Raw genomic sequence first — 17767 nt, 5'->3', positions numbered from 1 at the left:
AGTGCTCGCGTACTCTTTGCATTATTTGACAGTAAACTATGTAACATTCCATGATCTACTTCTCGCAACTGAAGAGGGCACAATGGCGGATGTTTACAGAATGGCAGACCAACCACAAGCGTTACCTGGTAGGTAACCACCCACACAATTCAGGTAAAAAAAAAAAATGATTATATATATATATATATATATATTATTGGTGCAAAAGGTAGGCAAACTCTCCACGGAATTTTCCTGCCTTGGATCCAAAGCTGCTGGGATAGGCTCCAACTTTCCTGTGATCCTGCTTTGGATAAGCAGGTTTAGAAAATGTATATATTGTTCCTAATCTCAGGTGCTGTTTGTCATTTTGTGGCTGTCTGTACTCCTATTACCTGCTCATTAAGGGTTTACTGTTCTTATGCATGGGCTACTCAAGTATCACAGCCTCTAACCTTGACACTACATGCTTGTTTTTCTTTGTTTACCTCAATACAGCTAGGTGGGGTCTGCACACTGATTTAAGCCTAAACGGCCTGTTTTTCCTAAGCCCCCATAATTTTCTTGACCACACCTATCAGAACACAGTTGAATCTATTTTCTGATTTTTGATATCTCTTCAGGCCTGCAGGTGGCAAAATTGTGCCTGAAAATTTTATGTGCCAGAGATCAATGACTGGTAGAAAATAACACCCAGTACAGTATGGGAGATTTTTTGAATACAATATTGAAGACATTAACTGTAAGCACATTGTCTTGGAGGAGGATATATTGTGTGCTATAGACATTTAGAGTACAAACCCTCAAACCTTAAAATTCACCCACATTTCATCACAAATTGGCTCATTCTGGGCAAGAAAAGGAAAAGATGAAACATGCCAACAGTCAGTGCAAATTTGTTCAGCACAAATGACATAGAAAATACTTTAAAAATGATCAAATTGTTCATATTTAGTGTCTGGCTTTGATTATGCTTGTTTTTATCAGACAAAAATACCAGATAGTAAACTTCTACAAACATTAAACTCATTATCCAAACCTGTTAAGTATACAGTTCTATCTGATTCCCAAATGTGGGAAGAAAGCTTTGCAGCATGTCATTAATTGCTAATCAACAGTGGCGCACCAGTAATGCGACGCTCAGCTGACCACACAGATGATTAACCAGTGACCAAAAGGACACACAAATGCTTGATACATTCCCTAAAAATGTAACAAATTTTCTAATTTCTGGATTGATACAAAAAAGGCAGAAACTGGGAAACAGCTTGTTTAATAAAGACAGAAGTCTAATTAAAAGCATTAGGAGGCTGGGATGAACACCCGCAGTAAGGTGGTATGCAGAACTGAACTTGAGGACCACCTAGTTAAGCATTTTATTACCAAAACAAATGAATGTAACATTGAAGCAGCAGCTCTGTTATAATGCTCAGTGCCATTTGCTCTTGTGCCTGCACTGCTCAGCACTAATTGTCAGTAACTGGATACAATTTAAGGAGCAAACTCCACAGAAATAAAGCGAATTGAAAGAAAATGGTAAAGTGTTTAAAACTATGACAAAGAACATACATGTCTGAATTTCTTCTAAATACTACACTAGAGCACTTTTTTGAATGCAGAATAAGAGAATAAAAAAGGCAAGCTAAACAATTTGATTGATATATAAGAATGACCCACTGACTTGTGGGACTAGCTGGAATGAAAACCTGTAGCCACACTGGTACTCCACAAAATCCGTTTAAAAAAGTATACAGAAACACTAAAAAGAAAATGCATGTACTGTATAAATGAACAACTCCAATTTATCATATTCATAAGAATACTGCAAACTGTAGTAAATTTGGCAAAGGCAATGCCCTCAACCTGTGAACATTATATAAAATTCTTCAGCAAGGGAACAGCAGTGTACTTTAGTATTTATTTATTGTTATCAAGGGCCCAAACTCGACTGGTTGCAATGTCATTAAGTCTGTAAAATAGAAAAAGTTTTAGTAATGAGAAAAAAAAAAGAAGTTGAACAGGAGCTTGGGTTCCAATATTTATGTACTGCACATATAACCATATCAACACTTGTAAAGGATGCAAATGGCAATGGAAGAAAGGATCACATGGAAGGTTACATCATTTTATTATTGAATGCTTTACAATTTAACATACTGTAGTCTGTATAAAACATGCACTTTTTGAATAGCACTTTTAAATATTAAGTGAACAAACAGATATAAATTACATATTTTTGCACCATGACACACATTGCACTTATGTGTGCACTTTAAAGTGTGTGTATTTTTATATATACATTATATATATTTATATAAAAATGTGTGTATGTATGTATGAATGTATAAGTATACACACATATATGTATGTATTCATATGCAGTACATACACACACCCCACTTAAATGCCAGTTTTAAGGCATCTTCCCATATTTGCCAGTCGACACAAGAAACTATAGTATCTATAGTTTTTCATTTATAGAGGACCTCATAGAAAAAATAAAAACAATTCTACAGTATGACTCATAAATATTTAAGGATTTAGAAGTTTTACATATGTGCTGTGAAGTTTTAGTAAAAATAAAGAGTCAAGAATTTGTAGGAATAATAAAACACATCTAGAATACATAAAGGCAAATACAAAATGTCAGCACTTTGTGATGGCAATGAAGACTCTACACAATAGAGTTTAAAAGACTTGGTTGGATAATAAAGTCACTCATTTATATTATAATTTAGATAAGAAATATTGTACATGTTCCTTCTTACATTACATAGTTCAATTAGTATTTCCAATCCTTTTTAAAGGTATGTAGTTGTATACATTCAAAACACAGGAATACATCAACATAATACTAATGCATAAATATAGTGCACTATTTTAAATGAACATTTATCCAAGAAGTAAATGTCACTTTCAAGGAACAGGAAAACACTGAAGTAGGTGTTTAGCAATGTGTTGATGTGAAAAGAAATGATACACGTGTTTTTCTTCATAATCATCTTTTGAATATTTGTCACACATGTAGCTGCCCAACATTCACTTGCGGCCTTTGATATTTATAAAATATTTATGCTTGTGTGAACCACTTACTATGGCATTTTACAGGTGCACAGCTGCATTGGTAAAAACAGGTTATTAACATACTGGTGTTGTATTCACTATTTACTTTTCTCTCTCTTCTTCTAGTATTAATATTTGAAAAATAATATTTTAAGTGTGCAATACAATTTTAACTTCCTTTGAATGTTCTATTCCAACAGTTTCTTGAGTGCTCTCTCTTTCCAAAACCTCTTTGCAGCATTTCACTTTGTAAGCCTGAATGAGGTACACTAACCAATTTGGAAAGATACCTTTGACAAAAGAAAAGTGCACAGATGTAAGACACACTCAGTGCAAACGATATTTCAGTTAGATGCCCAAAAGCTGTAGGTACTGACCCAGGATTAGTATTTATTAATTCACTTATGCCATATGCTGTAAACCAGTGATATTTAAATGCATATTGATAGATTTTCTGGGTTTGTGCATTGGAGGATATGTCATATATCAGTCTTTTAAATGTTAGGAAGAGACCCATCACCTTGAAGCGTGACTGCAATCCCATACAAGGCAGTTAACTGGAAAGACAAGAAGAAGGTTATTAGTTCAGAAGTCATTCCCCACAAGCAAAAACAAAGATGAAGTGTTAAGTTCTATCTACTAGAACGGCTACTTTGAGTTATGTGATAATGAATTCCATAGTGAAAATATTGCACATAAAATATCTAATATACAATTTTAATCTTAATATTTCTGAACTATAATAAAATACATGCTTGTGCAAAAAAGTGTTCTATGTACAGTATATATGTTGGAAAGAATAAAGGGCACGAAAGTCCAAAACATTCTTCCATTAAAATAGTAATAAAAAAGCCAAAGACTTTTAGAATATTTCAAAGTGGTCTATATATTTTCTTTTTTCAAGTTAATATTACTTGCAAATACATTTTTATTTGTATGCCGATACAGCTGTATTATAATCAAGTAAAAAACACAGAGAACACAGGAGAACATGCAGAAGGGGAAAAATAAAAAATAAAGCCATGCCACTTTCTATAACAATTCTTTAGCAATCAATTCCAAACAAAGTCAGTCCAAATGCATAAACTAAATATATAACAGAAACAATTTTAAAGTTTAAATTTTGGTAGACTTTCACTGCTGGATTCTTCTCTTTTTATCCTTGGAGGTTCTGGTCTCGGTGGGCTGTCACAAATATAAGAAATACAATATCAATGCTCATGTGAATGTTACTAAACCTGGAAGAATTGCCTTAAAGTAACAACAAAGCAACACAATGCAATATGTGTATATATACAGCTTTGCACTTTATTCTATGTGAAGTAATGTCAGGTCCATATATCAGAAAAACATATATGAATACTGTATATTAATGAAAAGTTTTAAAAAGTGATCCTAAACTGGCTGTCGTAACTTTATATTTATTTACACAGTGCACTTGTAGGCATTTGTACTAGAAAAGTTTTTTTTAAGTGACACCCTCCATTAACATCCTTAAAACAAAGTAAAAACGGTCTGTGAAAAGGACAAATAATAAATTATTAAAGTCTTAAAGGGAGCAAATCAGATTTTAAAAACACTTAGAACACAACTACCAATCCTGTTGTGATGTCAATACAACAGAAAGAGATGAAAGCTTTGTCACATGGCTTTCTGTGTTTAAGGAACAAAATTGAAACAAAAATGAAAAACATTAATAAAAATGGAATGTGTTTTTTCCAAATGCAATACATGTCATTTGAAAAAGAACTCCAGGATTTCATTGCTAAATAGATACATTTTATATTTTATTACAATATGCAAAAAGATGCAAGCTTTTAGGAGCACTTATGTGTAGGTAATTATCTGTCCTGACTAAGCAAAATCCATAAATCACATAAATAACACATCAGTTTTTAGGTGTGTTTGTATATACAGATTATCACCGCTTTTCAAAAGTTAACCTTACGTCACTTCACCTTCACTAAAGACCTACATCAGCACCTGTTTTCACAAAACCAAAGAAATCTGAAGATAATTGTTGCTTTTATGAAAAAAGCAAAAGTAGTGTTGTGTTTGTTTTGCAGCAAGCCACTATAGAGGCAGAATGCACCCCAAGCAGCGAGAGTGGTGCTGTCAAGCTCCTACCCCAGTAAGCTCAGTATCTCACCATCAAGTTGCCATAGCTTTGAACAGTGCCTGAGAGACTCCATGCTTTTATCTTGATTTAATTTGTACTTGAGTTAATACAACTTCAAGAGGAAAGGATACAGATTGAAACAGAACACAACAGCAAACGGCCCGGAAGTGAACAATCAAAATCTCCCTCTGAAACAACTGGAGACTTTATGAACTTGCCTATCTTAAACAGAGTAACATTTGGTGTAAGTTTAATCACAGATTAGTTTACTTTTTCAAATTTACCTTGAGAAAGGTAACTTAAATATTTTACTCTTTTACTTGACCAATAGCCCCTCCTGTACGTTCACATTGTTTATAAAAGTATTTTCATCCATACTAAAATGACTGAAAACCAAATGATATATTCATCACTATACACTGGGCATTCACACAGCATATATGTCTTAAATTGGGCATACATTGTGTGATTCCAGCACACTTTTAAGCCCGATTTGCAGTCGTCAAATTTCAGTATGAGAGTGGTTGTGATGCCCAAATTGTCTCTTGTATTTGGTTTGTTACGCAATCAGAACAATTTCTGTCATGTCAACCAAACCAAACATGCTCATGCAGTTTGAGCATACATAAGACTACCGACTCTTTCATGCAATTTAAGTATATTATAATGAGCAGGATCCAATCAGGAAAGAGACACATGATAAGCATGAACTAACAAGGGTACAATAGAATACATTTTTTTTTTTTTAGAAATTTAAATTTTTGCTCATCCACACCAAAAAGCTGCACATCCTTTTTTAAAAGTCTCCGGCTCTCAAGAGTGTTTTCAGTAGTATTCGTTTTCATGGGCTGAAAATGCTGGGGTAGTCTGGGCAAATTGTAACAATGGAAACAGATGTCTGCGTTGTTAAACAAAAACGTACTAGTGTGGACGGGTCCTAAACATAGATAGCTCTGTGACACATTATGCATATACCGAATAAACATGTACTCAGCATTTACATTACACTAAAAACAACACCTCTGCTGCATTATCTACAGATGCTAATTAATAAAACTTATTGGTACAGTGTAACAAAGAACTTCTGCCCATTGTGGTCCATTGCAGCCATCAATTTTAGCCTGAGACTTCAGTACAGACTTTAATTCGCCATTAAGTATTCTTTTGTTTACGAAATATGAACTACAACAAGGTATAGACCCACTTCACAACCAACAACTAATAACAGTACATTAGTGGATAGAATATGTACATCACTTGAGTTTTAATTGAACTATGTTATTGAAAAATGCTATTAAAATATTTAATGTATTTCAATAATGCATGTGCACTGTATTGTGAATGTTAATTTTGAATGACTAACTGATATGTAAATATTTAATAAACAAAATTTTGAAAAATTACTTTGTTGAAGTACCTAAACAAAAATTAAAAATTCTTTAATTTTCAAAGCAAATAACAACTAAGTGCCTGATTATATCTGAATTTTGCACTGTGCTAACATTTTTTCCTTTTTAAACTTGTTTGGTGTTGCCAAGAGATTACATCAACATACTTTAAATAATGTCTGTTGGGAAATTCATACATAAAACATAATAATATTTAATTGAAAACTAATTTTTTTATACTTGTGCCAAATTTTTCTTTAGTTTGTCAAGTTAGACAAGATGTTATACATTTATTATGAATAGTTTTCCTTTTAAAAAGCATTGCATAAAAAACTATTCACTGCTGAACATGCAATGTAATTGCACACTTAGCATTAATAAAACAGGAACTTGCTCACTTAAAATCTGCCTCACAAGAATTTATGGATCATTGTACAGGACATATGTTAGAACTTCCATTTGCACCATAAAATATTCAGTGTTAACCTCCTCCAGGTGTACTGCATAGCAATAAAAATTGTCACAGGAAAAACAAAATGTGCAGTCAAAATAATACTGCTATCTTCAAACAGCATTGCTCCTGGCAAGATTTAGTATTTTAATGAATGTTAAAATTTTTTTTCCTAGAGAAAACCAAATTACCACTTTTTCCAACTTAAAACAATTCGTAGACTTTATCAAACCTCACAATCACCCCCAAAATTGAAACAATCAGAGTAAGGGTAGTTAGTCAAGGACAGTATTCCGTTACAAATTGCTTCTCTCAAAGTGCAACAGGATTACTTTACTTATTGTTTCCTGGAAAAAGTAAGTTACTCTCTAAATCATTTCAAATATGTTGCATTTGAAAAATTAAAGATGTCATTTCCTAAGGAGGAAGTAACTAATACAGTGATCCCTTGCTATATCGCGCTTCGTCTTTCGCGGCTTCACTCCATCGCGGATTTTAAATGTACGCATATGTGAATATATATCGCGGATTTTTCACTGCCTCGCGGATGTCTGCGGTCTACAGGACGTGTGCTTCCTCAGTTGATTTGCCCATTTGAATTCAAACAAGGGACGCATTTGAATTCAAACAAGGGACGCTATTGGCGGATGGCTGAGAAGCTACCCAATCAGAGCACGCGGTTAAGTTCCTGTGTGCTGCTGATTGGCTCAGTGACGGAGTGCTGCATTAACTAGGAAGTCTAATCTCACTCATTCAGCATTAACGCACGTTACTGCTACTGCTTCAGGATTGCAGAAAAGGTAAAAGTTTTGGATATGTTGAAGGAAGGAAACAGCTATACCGCTGCAGGACACAATTACAGCATCAATGAGTCCACGATTCTTTTTATTTAAAAAGGAGGAAAAGCATATAAGATCTACGGCCGCAGTGTCCTTTAACCAGTGCACAAAACGAGTTGCAAGTGGACGTTATAAGGCAGTAGTCTGGATGGAATCTGCTTTAGGGATTTGGATTGAAGAGTGATGGAAGAAGAACAACGGCGGTACTAAACAGTCGCCTGAAGAGGCTCCTTTAGAAGAGCTGTAACGCTATCCTTTGTTGTGCAGTAAAATTAAACTCATCGTTATCGGACAAGTTGTCGTGTCATTGTTGGTGAGTAACCATAATTAATTATTTACGTACAGTACTTATTACATGTACATAGTTTAGTGTCGCTGTACACACATTTTACTGTATACAATTTTTCTTGCATTGTACATATTTATTGCTGGTGGCCTGTCTGTCGTAATGGCTGTAACGTATGTGATATCGGAGACGCTCGATATCTTTAAAATAATATTTAGGTTTTACTGTATGTAAACTGTGTTTACATACATAATTTCAACAAATCTTACCTAATATCTAAGAGAATACAAAGGGTTTATGCTGTATAATTGTGTGTGAAATGTTTATAAGTGTGGGAGAGTTTATAAGGGCTTAAAATATATAAAAATAACCATATAAACATATGGTTTCTACTTCGCAGATTTTCTTATTTCGCGGGTGGCTCGGGAACGCAACCCCCGCGATGGAGGAGGGATTACTGTAATAGTGAAAACAAACACGGCAGTTAAACAGGTATATTATATGAAGCACACTAGTACTGTGCCATTTCAAACATATGAATCAGCAAGTATAATTCATAAAAATAATTCATAATAATAAACACTCAAACATCTGCAAACATTAAGATGGTAAATAGCAAAATGATTGCTATTCTAGCAGCCAGCAGCCTACAGCACTTATTGTATTTATCAAGGAAGTGCTGGCTATCTGCAGCATTTATTGTACATCACAATCATTAAACAAGTGTAGGTGCGTCTCCCCCTTCTTGCTGCTTCACTCTGAAAAGGGCAAGTGGCAATGAAAAAGAAGGCATTTACACAATAGTATTTACAGTCTTATAATATACTGTCTATAGCTAACTGTCTTAAAATATAGACTCAGTGACCTAAACTGTACACAGATGACTTCTCAGTTTTCAAAGAAATGTCAAAGAGATGTAACAAACAATCAAAATGCTTGTCAGGATATGTTATACATTATAGTTTATGGAGTTTTAATTTTATTAGATAGCAAAGACATTTTTGCCTTTGCATCTATCTATCATATATATATATATATATATATATATAGATGGATGGATATATATATATATATATACAGTGGTGTGAAAAACTATTTGCCCCCTTCCTGATTTCTTATTCTTTTGCATGTTTGTCACACAAAATGTTTCTGATCATCAAACACATTTAACCATTAGTCAAATATAACACAAGTAAACACAAAATGCAGTTTTTAAATGATGGTTTTTATTATTTAGGGAGAAAAAAAATCCAAACCTACATGGCCCTGTGTGAAAAAGTAATTGCCCCCTTGTTAAAAAATAACCTAACTGTGGTGTATCACACCTAAGTTCAATTTCCGTAGCCACCCCCAGGCCTGATTACTGCCACACCTGTTTCAATCAAGAAATCACTTAAATAGGAGCTGCCTGACACAGAGAAGTAGACCAAAAGCACCTCAAAAGCTAGACATCATGCCAAGATCCAAAGAAATTCAGGAACAAATGAGAACAGAAGTAATTGAGATCTATCAGTCTGGTAAAGGTTATAAAGCCATTTCTAAAGCTTTGGGACTCCAGCGAACCACAGTGAGAGCCATTATCCACAAATGGCAAAAACATGGAACAGTGGTGAACCTTCCCAGGAGTGGCCGGCCGACCAAAATTACCCCAAGAGTGTAGAGACGACTCATCTGAGAGGTCACAAAAGACCCCAGGACAATGTCTAAAGAACTGCAGGCCTCACTTGCCTAAATTAAGGTCAGTGTTCACGACTCCACCATAAGAAAGAGACTGGGCAAAAACGGCCTGCATGGCAGATTTCCAAGACGCAAACCACTGTTAAGCAAAAAGAACATTAGGGCTCGTCTCAATTTTGCTAAGAAACATCTCAATGATTGCCAAGACTTTTGGGAAAATACCTTGTGGACTGATGAGTCAAAAGTTGAACTTTTTGGAAGGCAAATGTCCCGTTACATCTGCCGTAAAAGGAACACAGCATTTCAGAAAAAGAACATCATACCAACAGTAAAATATGGTGGTGGTAGTGTGATGGTCTGGGGTTGTTTTGCTGCTTCAGGACCTGGAAGGCTTGCTGTGATAGATGGAACCATGAATTCTACTGTCTACCAAAAAATCCTGAAGGAGAATGTCCGGCCATCTGTTCGTCAACTCAAGCTGAAGCGATCTTGGGTCCTGCAACAGGACAATGACCCAAAACACACCAGCAAATCCACCTCTGAATGGCTGAAGAAAAACAAAATGAAGACTTTGGAGTGGCCTAGTCAAAGTCCTGACCTGAATCCAATTGAGATGCTATGGCATGACCTTAAAAAGGCGGTTCATGCTAGAAAACCCTCAAATAAAGCTGAATTACAACAATTTTGCAAAGATGAGTGGGCCAAAATTCCTCCAGAGCGCTGTAAAAGACTCATTGCAAGTTATCGCAAACGCTTGATTGCAGTTATTGTTGCTAAGGGTGGCCCAACCAGTTATTAGGTTCAGGGGGCAATTACTTTTTCACACAGGGCCATGTAGGTTTGGATTTTTTTTTCTCCCTAAATAATAAAAACCACCATTTACAAACTGCATTTTGTGTTTACTTGTGTTATATTTGACTAATGGTTAAATGTGTTTGATGATCAGAAACATTTTGTGTGACAAACATGCAAAAGAATAAGAAATCAGGAAGGGGGCAAATAGTTTTTCACACCACTGTATATAGTACTGTGCAAAAGTTTTAGGCAGGTGTGAAAAAATGCTGTAAACTAGGGGTGGGCAAAGTCATTCCTGGAGGGCCACAGTGGCTGCGGGTTTTTGTTCCAACCCAGTTGCTTAATTAGAAAACAATCCTTGCCAATAATTACATTTCATGGCTTATTAGTGCTTTAACTCTGCTATGTCAAGTCATTCTCATATCCTAGATTTTTTATCCATTCTAAGGATATCATCCAAATACTTTGAAGTGTAAAACGGATGGGTAATTCTCAGTCCTTCACTTTTTTCTCTTCTCTTTCCTTCCAAGTATTTAATTAAACCAAATAGTGCACGATAAATACACACAGGTGTAAAGGGTAACAAGCAAAATGGATAACTGCTGGTTTCTTTTGTCATTTGCATCTTATTGCTAATAAGGAGCAATTAAAAACTGAGAATGCAGCTGTTTAAGACTTAAATAAGCAATAAGGGTTCAAAATCTTAATGAGGGAGATAACTAAAATGAAGCAGAAGTGTTTCTAGAACAGTAAGTGCTTCTTATTAAGCAATTGGGTTAGAACAAAAACCTGCAGCCACTGTGGCCCTCCAGGAATGACTTTGCCCACCCCTGCTGTAAACAAAGAATGCTTTCAGAAATATAAATAATGATTGTTTATTGTTATCAATTTACAAATTGCAAAGTGAGCGAACAAAAGAAAAATCTAAATCAAATCAATATTTGGTGTTGACCACCCTTTCTTTGCCTTCAAAACAGCATCAATTCTTCTAGGTACACTTGCACACAGTTTTTGAAGGAACTCGGCTGGTAGGTTGTTCCAAACATCGTGGAGAACTAACCACAGATCTTCTGTGGATGTAGGCTTCCTCACATCCTTCTGTCTCTTCATGTAATCCCAGACACACTCAATGATGTTAAGATCAGGGCTCTGTGGGGGCCATACCATCACTTCCTGGACTTCTTGTTCTTCTTTACGCTGAAGATAGTTCATAATGACTTTGGCTGTATGTTTGGGGTCGTTGTCCTGCTGCAGAATAAATTTGGGGCAAATCATATGCCTCCCTGATGGTATTACATGATGGATAAGTATCTGCCTGTATTTCTCAGCATTGAGAACACCATTAATCCTGACCAAATCTCCAACTCCATTTGCAGAAATGCAGCCCCAAATGTTCAAGGAACCTCCACCATGCTTCACTGTTGCCTAAAGAACACTCATTATTGTACCGCTCTCCAGCCCTTCGACGAACAAACTGCCTTCTGCTACAGCCAAATATTTCAAATTTTTGACTCATCAGTCCAGAGCAAATGTTTACAGCATTTTTTCACTCCTGCCTAAAACTTTTGCACAGTACTGTATATACAGTGGAACCTCGGTTTGCAAGTAACTTGGTTTACGAGTGTTTTGCAAGACGAGCAAAAATTTTTAATAAATTTTGACTTGATAAACGAGTGAGGTCTTGCAATATGAGTAGTATGTATACTCTTTGTCTGCTGAGCGTCATGTGATCACAACTGAGCTGATGGTTCTTCTTTCTCTCGCTGCGCGATTGTGGGCAATCGTCTTCTATTCTCCGTCTGAGTCGGCATGCCTCACTCATAGTAAACATCCGTACAAGCGTATATACTGTTTACTACAGCATTAGCATTGTGACTGTGTGTGTGCGTGCGCTTGTGTGTGTATATGTGTCTGTGCGTGCACTCGTGTGTGTGTGTGTGCTCGCGTGCGCATGTGTGCTATGACGTGCGAGTCCCCTTCCTGCACACTAAAACACAAAGCTGAGTCTCAGTACTTTAGCAACACCAGCTTTATTCAGCTTGAAACAGACACAGCACTCAGGCAGGGCCCTGCGCATTTATAATGTTCCTTGTTCCTTGTATCACCCATCGACGGCTGGCGCTTATAGCATGTCCGCGATCTTTTCGGATTTGCCTTTACGGCGAACTGCCACAGCGCTGGGAGACTGCAATTGCTTTGAGACGCTCTTCCACTTGTCGTCCCGTTGGGTGCAATCCCACAAGACTTTAGAAACTCACTCACACCAGCCATGATTCTTTTCAAAGGTAAAGTGCAGGTTAATTTGTTTTACGTATTTTTACTTTATATTTTGTATTAATCATGTTTTATATGAATACTTTTGGGTTGTGGAACAAATCATATGAGTTTCCATTATTTCTTATGGGGAAATTCACTTTGATATACGAGTGCTTTGGACTACGAGCACGTTTCCGGAAAGAATTATGCTTGCAAACCGAGGTTCCACTGTATTATATTTTTTATATATATATATATATATATATATATATATATATATATATATATATAATATAAATTTGGATAGGATTATAAGTAACAAGCTGGTTAAGTTTGCCGATGATACCAAGATAAGTGGATTGGCAGATAATTTGGAATCTGTTAAATCATTATAGCAGGACTTGGACAGCATACAGACTTGGGCAGATGAAATTTAATATCAGTAAATGTAAAGTATTACACATTGAAAGTAAAAATGTTAGGTTTGAATACACAATGGGAGGTCTGAAAATCCAAAGTACACCTTTTGTGAAGGATTTAGGAGTCATAGTGGAGTCTACGCTATCAACTTCCAGACAGCATTCAGAAGCCAATTAAGAAGGCAAACAGAATCTTAGGTTATATAGCACAATGTGTGGAGTACAAGCCCAAGGAGGTTATTCTCAAGCTTTATAATGCACTGGTGAGGCTAAATCTGGAGTAGTGTGTGCTGTTTAGGTCTCTAGGCTACAAAAAGGGCACAGCAGTGCTAGAAAAGATCCAGAGAAGAGCAACTAGCCTCATTCCAGGATCACAGGGGATGAATTACAAAGAAAGATTAAAAGCTGGGCCTTTTCAGTTTAAACAATAGATTAACAAGGTGACATGATTGAGGTGCTTAAAATTATAAAGGGAATTAGTACAGTGAAGTAAGACTGTTATTTTAAAAAAATAAATAACATTTTAAAAAAATAACATCAAGAACACGGGGACACAATTGGAAATTTGTTAAGGGTAAATATCGCACAAACATTAGGAAGTTTTTCTTTACACAGAGAACCACAGACACTTGGGATAAACTACTAAGTAGTGTGGTAGACAGCAAGAATTTAGAGACTGTCAATAGCTCGGAGATATGAATTTTATACATGTGCTTCATCATTTAGCTAGTTTAAGTGCACTTCCCCACTGGATCAAAAGTATCTCCCAAGATACCCCATTACTCATATGCAAATATTCCAAAACCCAAAAATATCCAATATCTGAAATACTTCTGGTTCATGGCATTTTGGATTAGGGATACTCAACCTGTATGTGTTTCCAAAATACTGTATATATCTTGCTATCATCATCATCATCCTGCACATTTGACAGTCATGTTGGTTTTTACTTATTCAAGGCTGATGGTGTTTTGGGATGTGTGTCAGGTCTATTTTATTTTTCCTCATGATTTACTTGGTGCACAAACAGACAAAAAACTATATAAACTAAAATTAGGAACTATTCATACACTTGTGTTTAATTTTAAATTAATACATAGAATTTTTCTGGAATGCAGCTGCTATGGAATGTGCTTATATTTGTAGCTGCACTTCTCTGTACATAATAGTAAAAAACTTAATAAAAACACTTCATATTCATAAAATACTTAAAATTACAAACATTCAAATTGCATGTCATTTTCAGTTTATCTTGTTAGCATAAAATCAGGCACTACATTAAAACACATGCTACTATAAAAATCCTGCTATGTTGAGCTATAATAATCAAAACACACACAAACAAAAATTAAACAGCTAATACACAGAATTTAGAAAATAGCTTTCATTTGCAAGCATTACTTAGTTGAGTCAAACAGCCTCATTCCTTAGTTTAATTATCATGCCTTTTATATTAAGCCCTGATAAGAAAATACCTGTAAAATAATTTATTAGTCTTTACACGCAGCCACTACAAAGACAATAATAATGGTATAGTGTTGTACAAGTGTACTATTTTTTCAAATATTCCATAGCACTTGGCAGGGAATATTAGCCAAGTTCTGAGTTTTTTTTTTTTTTTAAATGAGATAAACATTGTGAAAATAAGACACCTGAAAATGTTTAAATATAAAAAAATAAAAAATGTACATTACTTTTTGATTCTAAGAGTTCTGACTGAAAGATGTGTTTTAAACAGGTTTTATTCTGAACAAAAATATTATATTAATTTTGTTATAATGTAATTGCAATATCCAAAACTATCTTGCACAATAATGTAATGAATGAATACATAGCTAAAATGCCAGCATCATTACTTTGGGTGTGTCGGAAGGGGGGGGAGAGAGAGAGAGAGAGAGAGAGAGAGAGAGAGAGAGAGAGAGAGAGAGAGAGAGAGAGAGAGAGCTAAACTAACAATCTACAAGTAATTAATAATGAAAAATAAACTTTTTTAAGGTTAATATGAGCACAGCGTAAAGACTCAAACATTGTGATATTGTTCTTGTAACAGACAGAAAAGCAAAGAATAGATAAAACTTCACACAGAGGAAGGTTCACATGCAGAAAAATTCAAAACAACACAAACATTCCACTCAGTATCAGCAGCATTACCCTTCTTAAAACTTCTTCAGAAATCAAAAATATCGTCATCATCAACATCATCAAATGACAAATCCCAATCTTTAAAGGCCAAATCAAGCAATCTGTAATAGGAAGTTTAATCTGAGAGAGGTAGCACAAATCTTTGATAAACTTTTAGCCATTGGACCTGGCCTGGAACTACAGTAAAAAAATAAAAACCAACTGTGACTTAATACTGGGGTAACTATGCATAGTGCACATGCAGCACAACAGTAAGCAACATAATATAAATGGGTACATCAGTGAGAGCAGTGCAGTGAGTAGTGAGTCATGTCTAAAGCAAAAAAAAAAAAAATGAATAAACAAAAAGAATAAAAACTCTTAACTGCTGCACATTACATTCATGCCAGGGCAGCAAAACTAACCCCTGTTACTTACTGTTGACATGGGGGAAAAACATATATATACAGTATATATGATCAATGAAGGATGATTCGAAGCATGGGACCAGAACTAAAAAAATTTGCAAAAAATAAAACCATTTGTACATTAGATTATTTAGTAACAAATAAAAATAAGATTTTTAATAGGTATGAGTAAGAGCCATATCCCCCATAAATCACAGGTACTTCCCACAATTTCATTCAAAATAAAATTAAACGTTGCATTTTGGTGAGATTGAGTTCTACAAAGAACTTAATTCCTTTAAGAAGCTGATTTTACTCCTTCTTAACATACATAAAACATGCATATATTTACGTGTCAGTGAGATGTGGTATATCCACAAATTTCACTGGAATCCTGCCTGAAGAAAGCGTCAATGCATCATAATGTCTGTAAAATCCACCTGGGGACAAAAAGTTCTCTTTCTTTCTTTCCATCTATCTATCTATCATCAATCCACTAAACTACAATTAATATCAAAGTAATTTCTTTCCATACTACTTTTTCTTTTCTAATTGCTTTTAAAGTACTGTAGTTCTCTAAGCATACACTTTTTGGAATGCATCTTAATCATTTCTGCATCCTCTTGAATCTCATCTTTCTTTTCACAGGATGAACTGCATGTACTTCTTTTCCAGTACTGAAAGTGATGAAAACAGATGCTCTCACTGTGTGAGTAGAGTAGATATCATAAAGTGTTTGGTGAGGCAATGAGTAGCTTTCTCTTCCTTGAACAATTAAGACAAAAGTTTATTCTAGTACACTTATTTTTTTCAACAAAGATCTAGTCTGTAATTTTGTAACTGTGAATTATAATGGAAAATCAAAGAGTAGTGGTATGCGAGATAGCAGCTACTGTATAAAAGTATGGGTCAGTTGAATCCATTCTTCATTAACAATTTAACATGAGCAAATTCAATGTATGTTGAATGGTCAAAATATTGACTGCTGAAATGAAGCATCACGGCATCCAGTGTTCAAATGAAAACCTTGAGGTAATGAATAGGAGAAATTTAAGAAGTGTTTCATAATAGGGGATGAAACTTTGACTCATCAATGTGATCCAGAGTGCAAACAACTATCAAAACAATGAAAGCATGACAATTCTTCAACACAGGGAAATTCAAAGTCCGAGCAAGTGCCAGCAAGGTCATGTGCACAACTTTGTATAATGCTTAGGTTGTAGTTGTAGTCCATATTGATAATATGATTCAGAGGGTGCACATAACTGGTCAACATTAAGCTAACTTGCTTTGTCATTTGCAGCAGTCAATGAAGACAGTGGAAAAGAGAGATGTGGATCTTCTGGTTTACAACAATGCACCTGCTCACAATGCATGTGTAGCAAAGGTTATTCTGCAAAACTGTGGGTCCAAAGAGATGCTACACCAATACAATTTTCCAGACCTGGCCCCATGAGAATATTATCTGCTTGCTAATCTAAAGGGTTACCAACCTAAAACACTTTATGCCACAGATGAAGTAAGCAAGCTAGTTACAGAAGAGTGGGTGCAAAACATGAAAAAGTTTCTTTGAGTAGCACAAAAATAGCTTTGTGAACATGGGAGATCCGGGAATATAACTCTTAAATATTTTAATAGGTAGCTAAATTTTAATAATCTTATGTCAACCACAGAATACGATTTTACATTAAACACGTCTTTCATATCTTTTGAAAAACACAAAAAAACCCTAACTCTCATCTGTGGCCTCGCAGGACATTAAGAACAAACATGACTTTTTTTTTTCCCCGACCCCACCAAATAATTTCATCATTGATCTACCCATTTTACAAACCAACCACTAAGATGACTTAAGGGCTACTTGTTGCTGCAAGTAATATTTTTTAAATGCTGATATTTAAGAATATTTGACATTTTGTTAATACCAATGCAAAATTATTAGATGTTTTGTACATTTATAGGTCGCT

General features: G+C 35.1%; 1 protein-coding gene across 6 annotated transcripts in view; it reads right to left on the bottom strand.

The window, feature by feature from the left end:
• Positions 1 to 2090: 2090 nt before the first annotated feature.
• rock2a (rho-associated, coiled-coil containing protein kinase 2a) overlaps positions 2091 to 17767 on the bottom strand; it is a 234846-nt gene continuing 219169 nt past the window's right edge. For 2 of the 6 annotated variants that reach the window (XM_051924912.1, XM_051924917.1), the window contains 2 exons: positions 15424 to 15515; positions 2091 to 3599 (listed from right to left, as the gene is read on the bottom strand). In XM_051924912.1, coding sequence (XP_051780872.1) covers positions 15440 to 15515 — 76 coding nt within the window. In that variant the 3' untranslated portion in view covers positions 2091 to 3599; positions 15424 to 15439. Of the gene's footprint in view, positions 3600 to 4003; positions 4228 to 15423; positions 15516 to 15831; positions 15907 to 17767 lie in introns of those variants that run through there. The other 4 variants (XM_051924915.1, XM_051924914.1, XM_051924916.1 and 1 more) reach the window with 4 other exon arrangements.

Source organism: Erpetoichthys calabaricus, chromosome 3 (assembly GCF_900747795.2).
Source record: "Erpetoichthys calabaricus chromosome 3, fErpCal1.3, whole genome shotgun sequence".
Lineage (NCBI taxonomy): Eukaryota > Metazoa > Chordata > Cladistia > Polypteriformes > Polypteridae > Erpetoichthys > Erpetoichthys calabaricus.
This window is presented reverse-complemented; position numbering and strand designations above follow the sequence as displayed.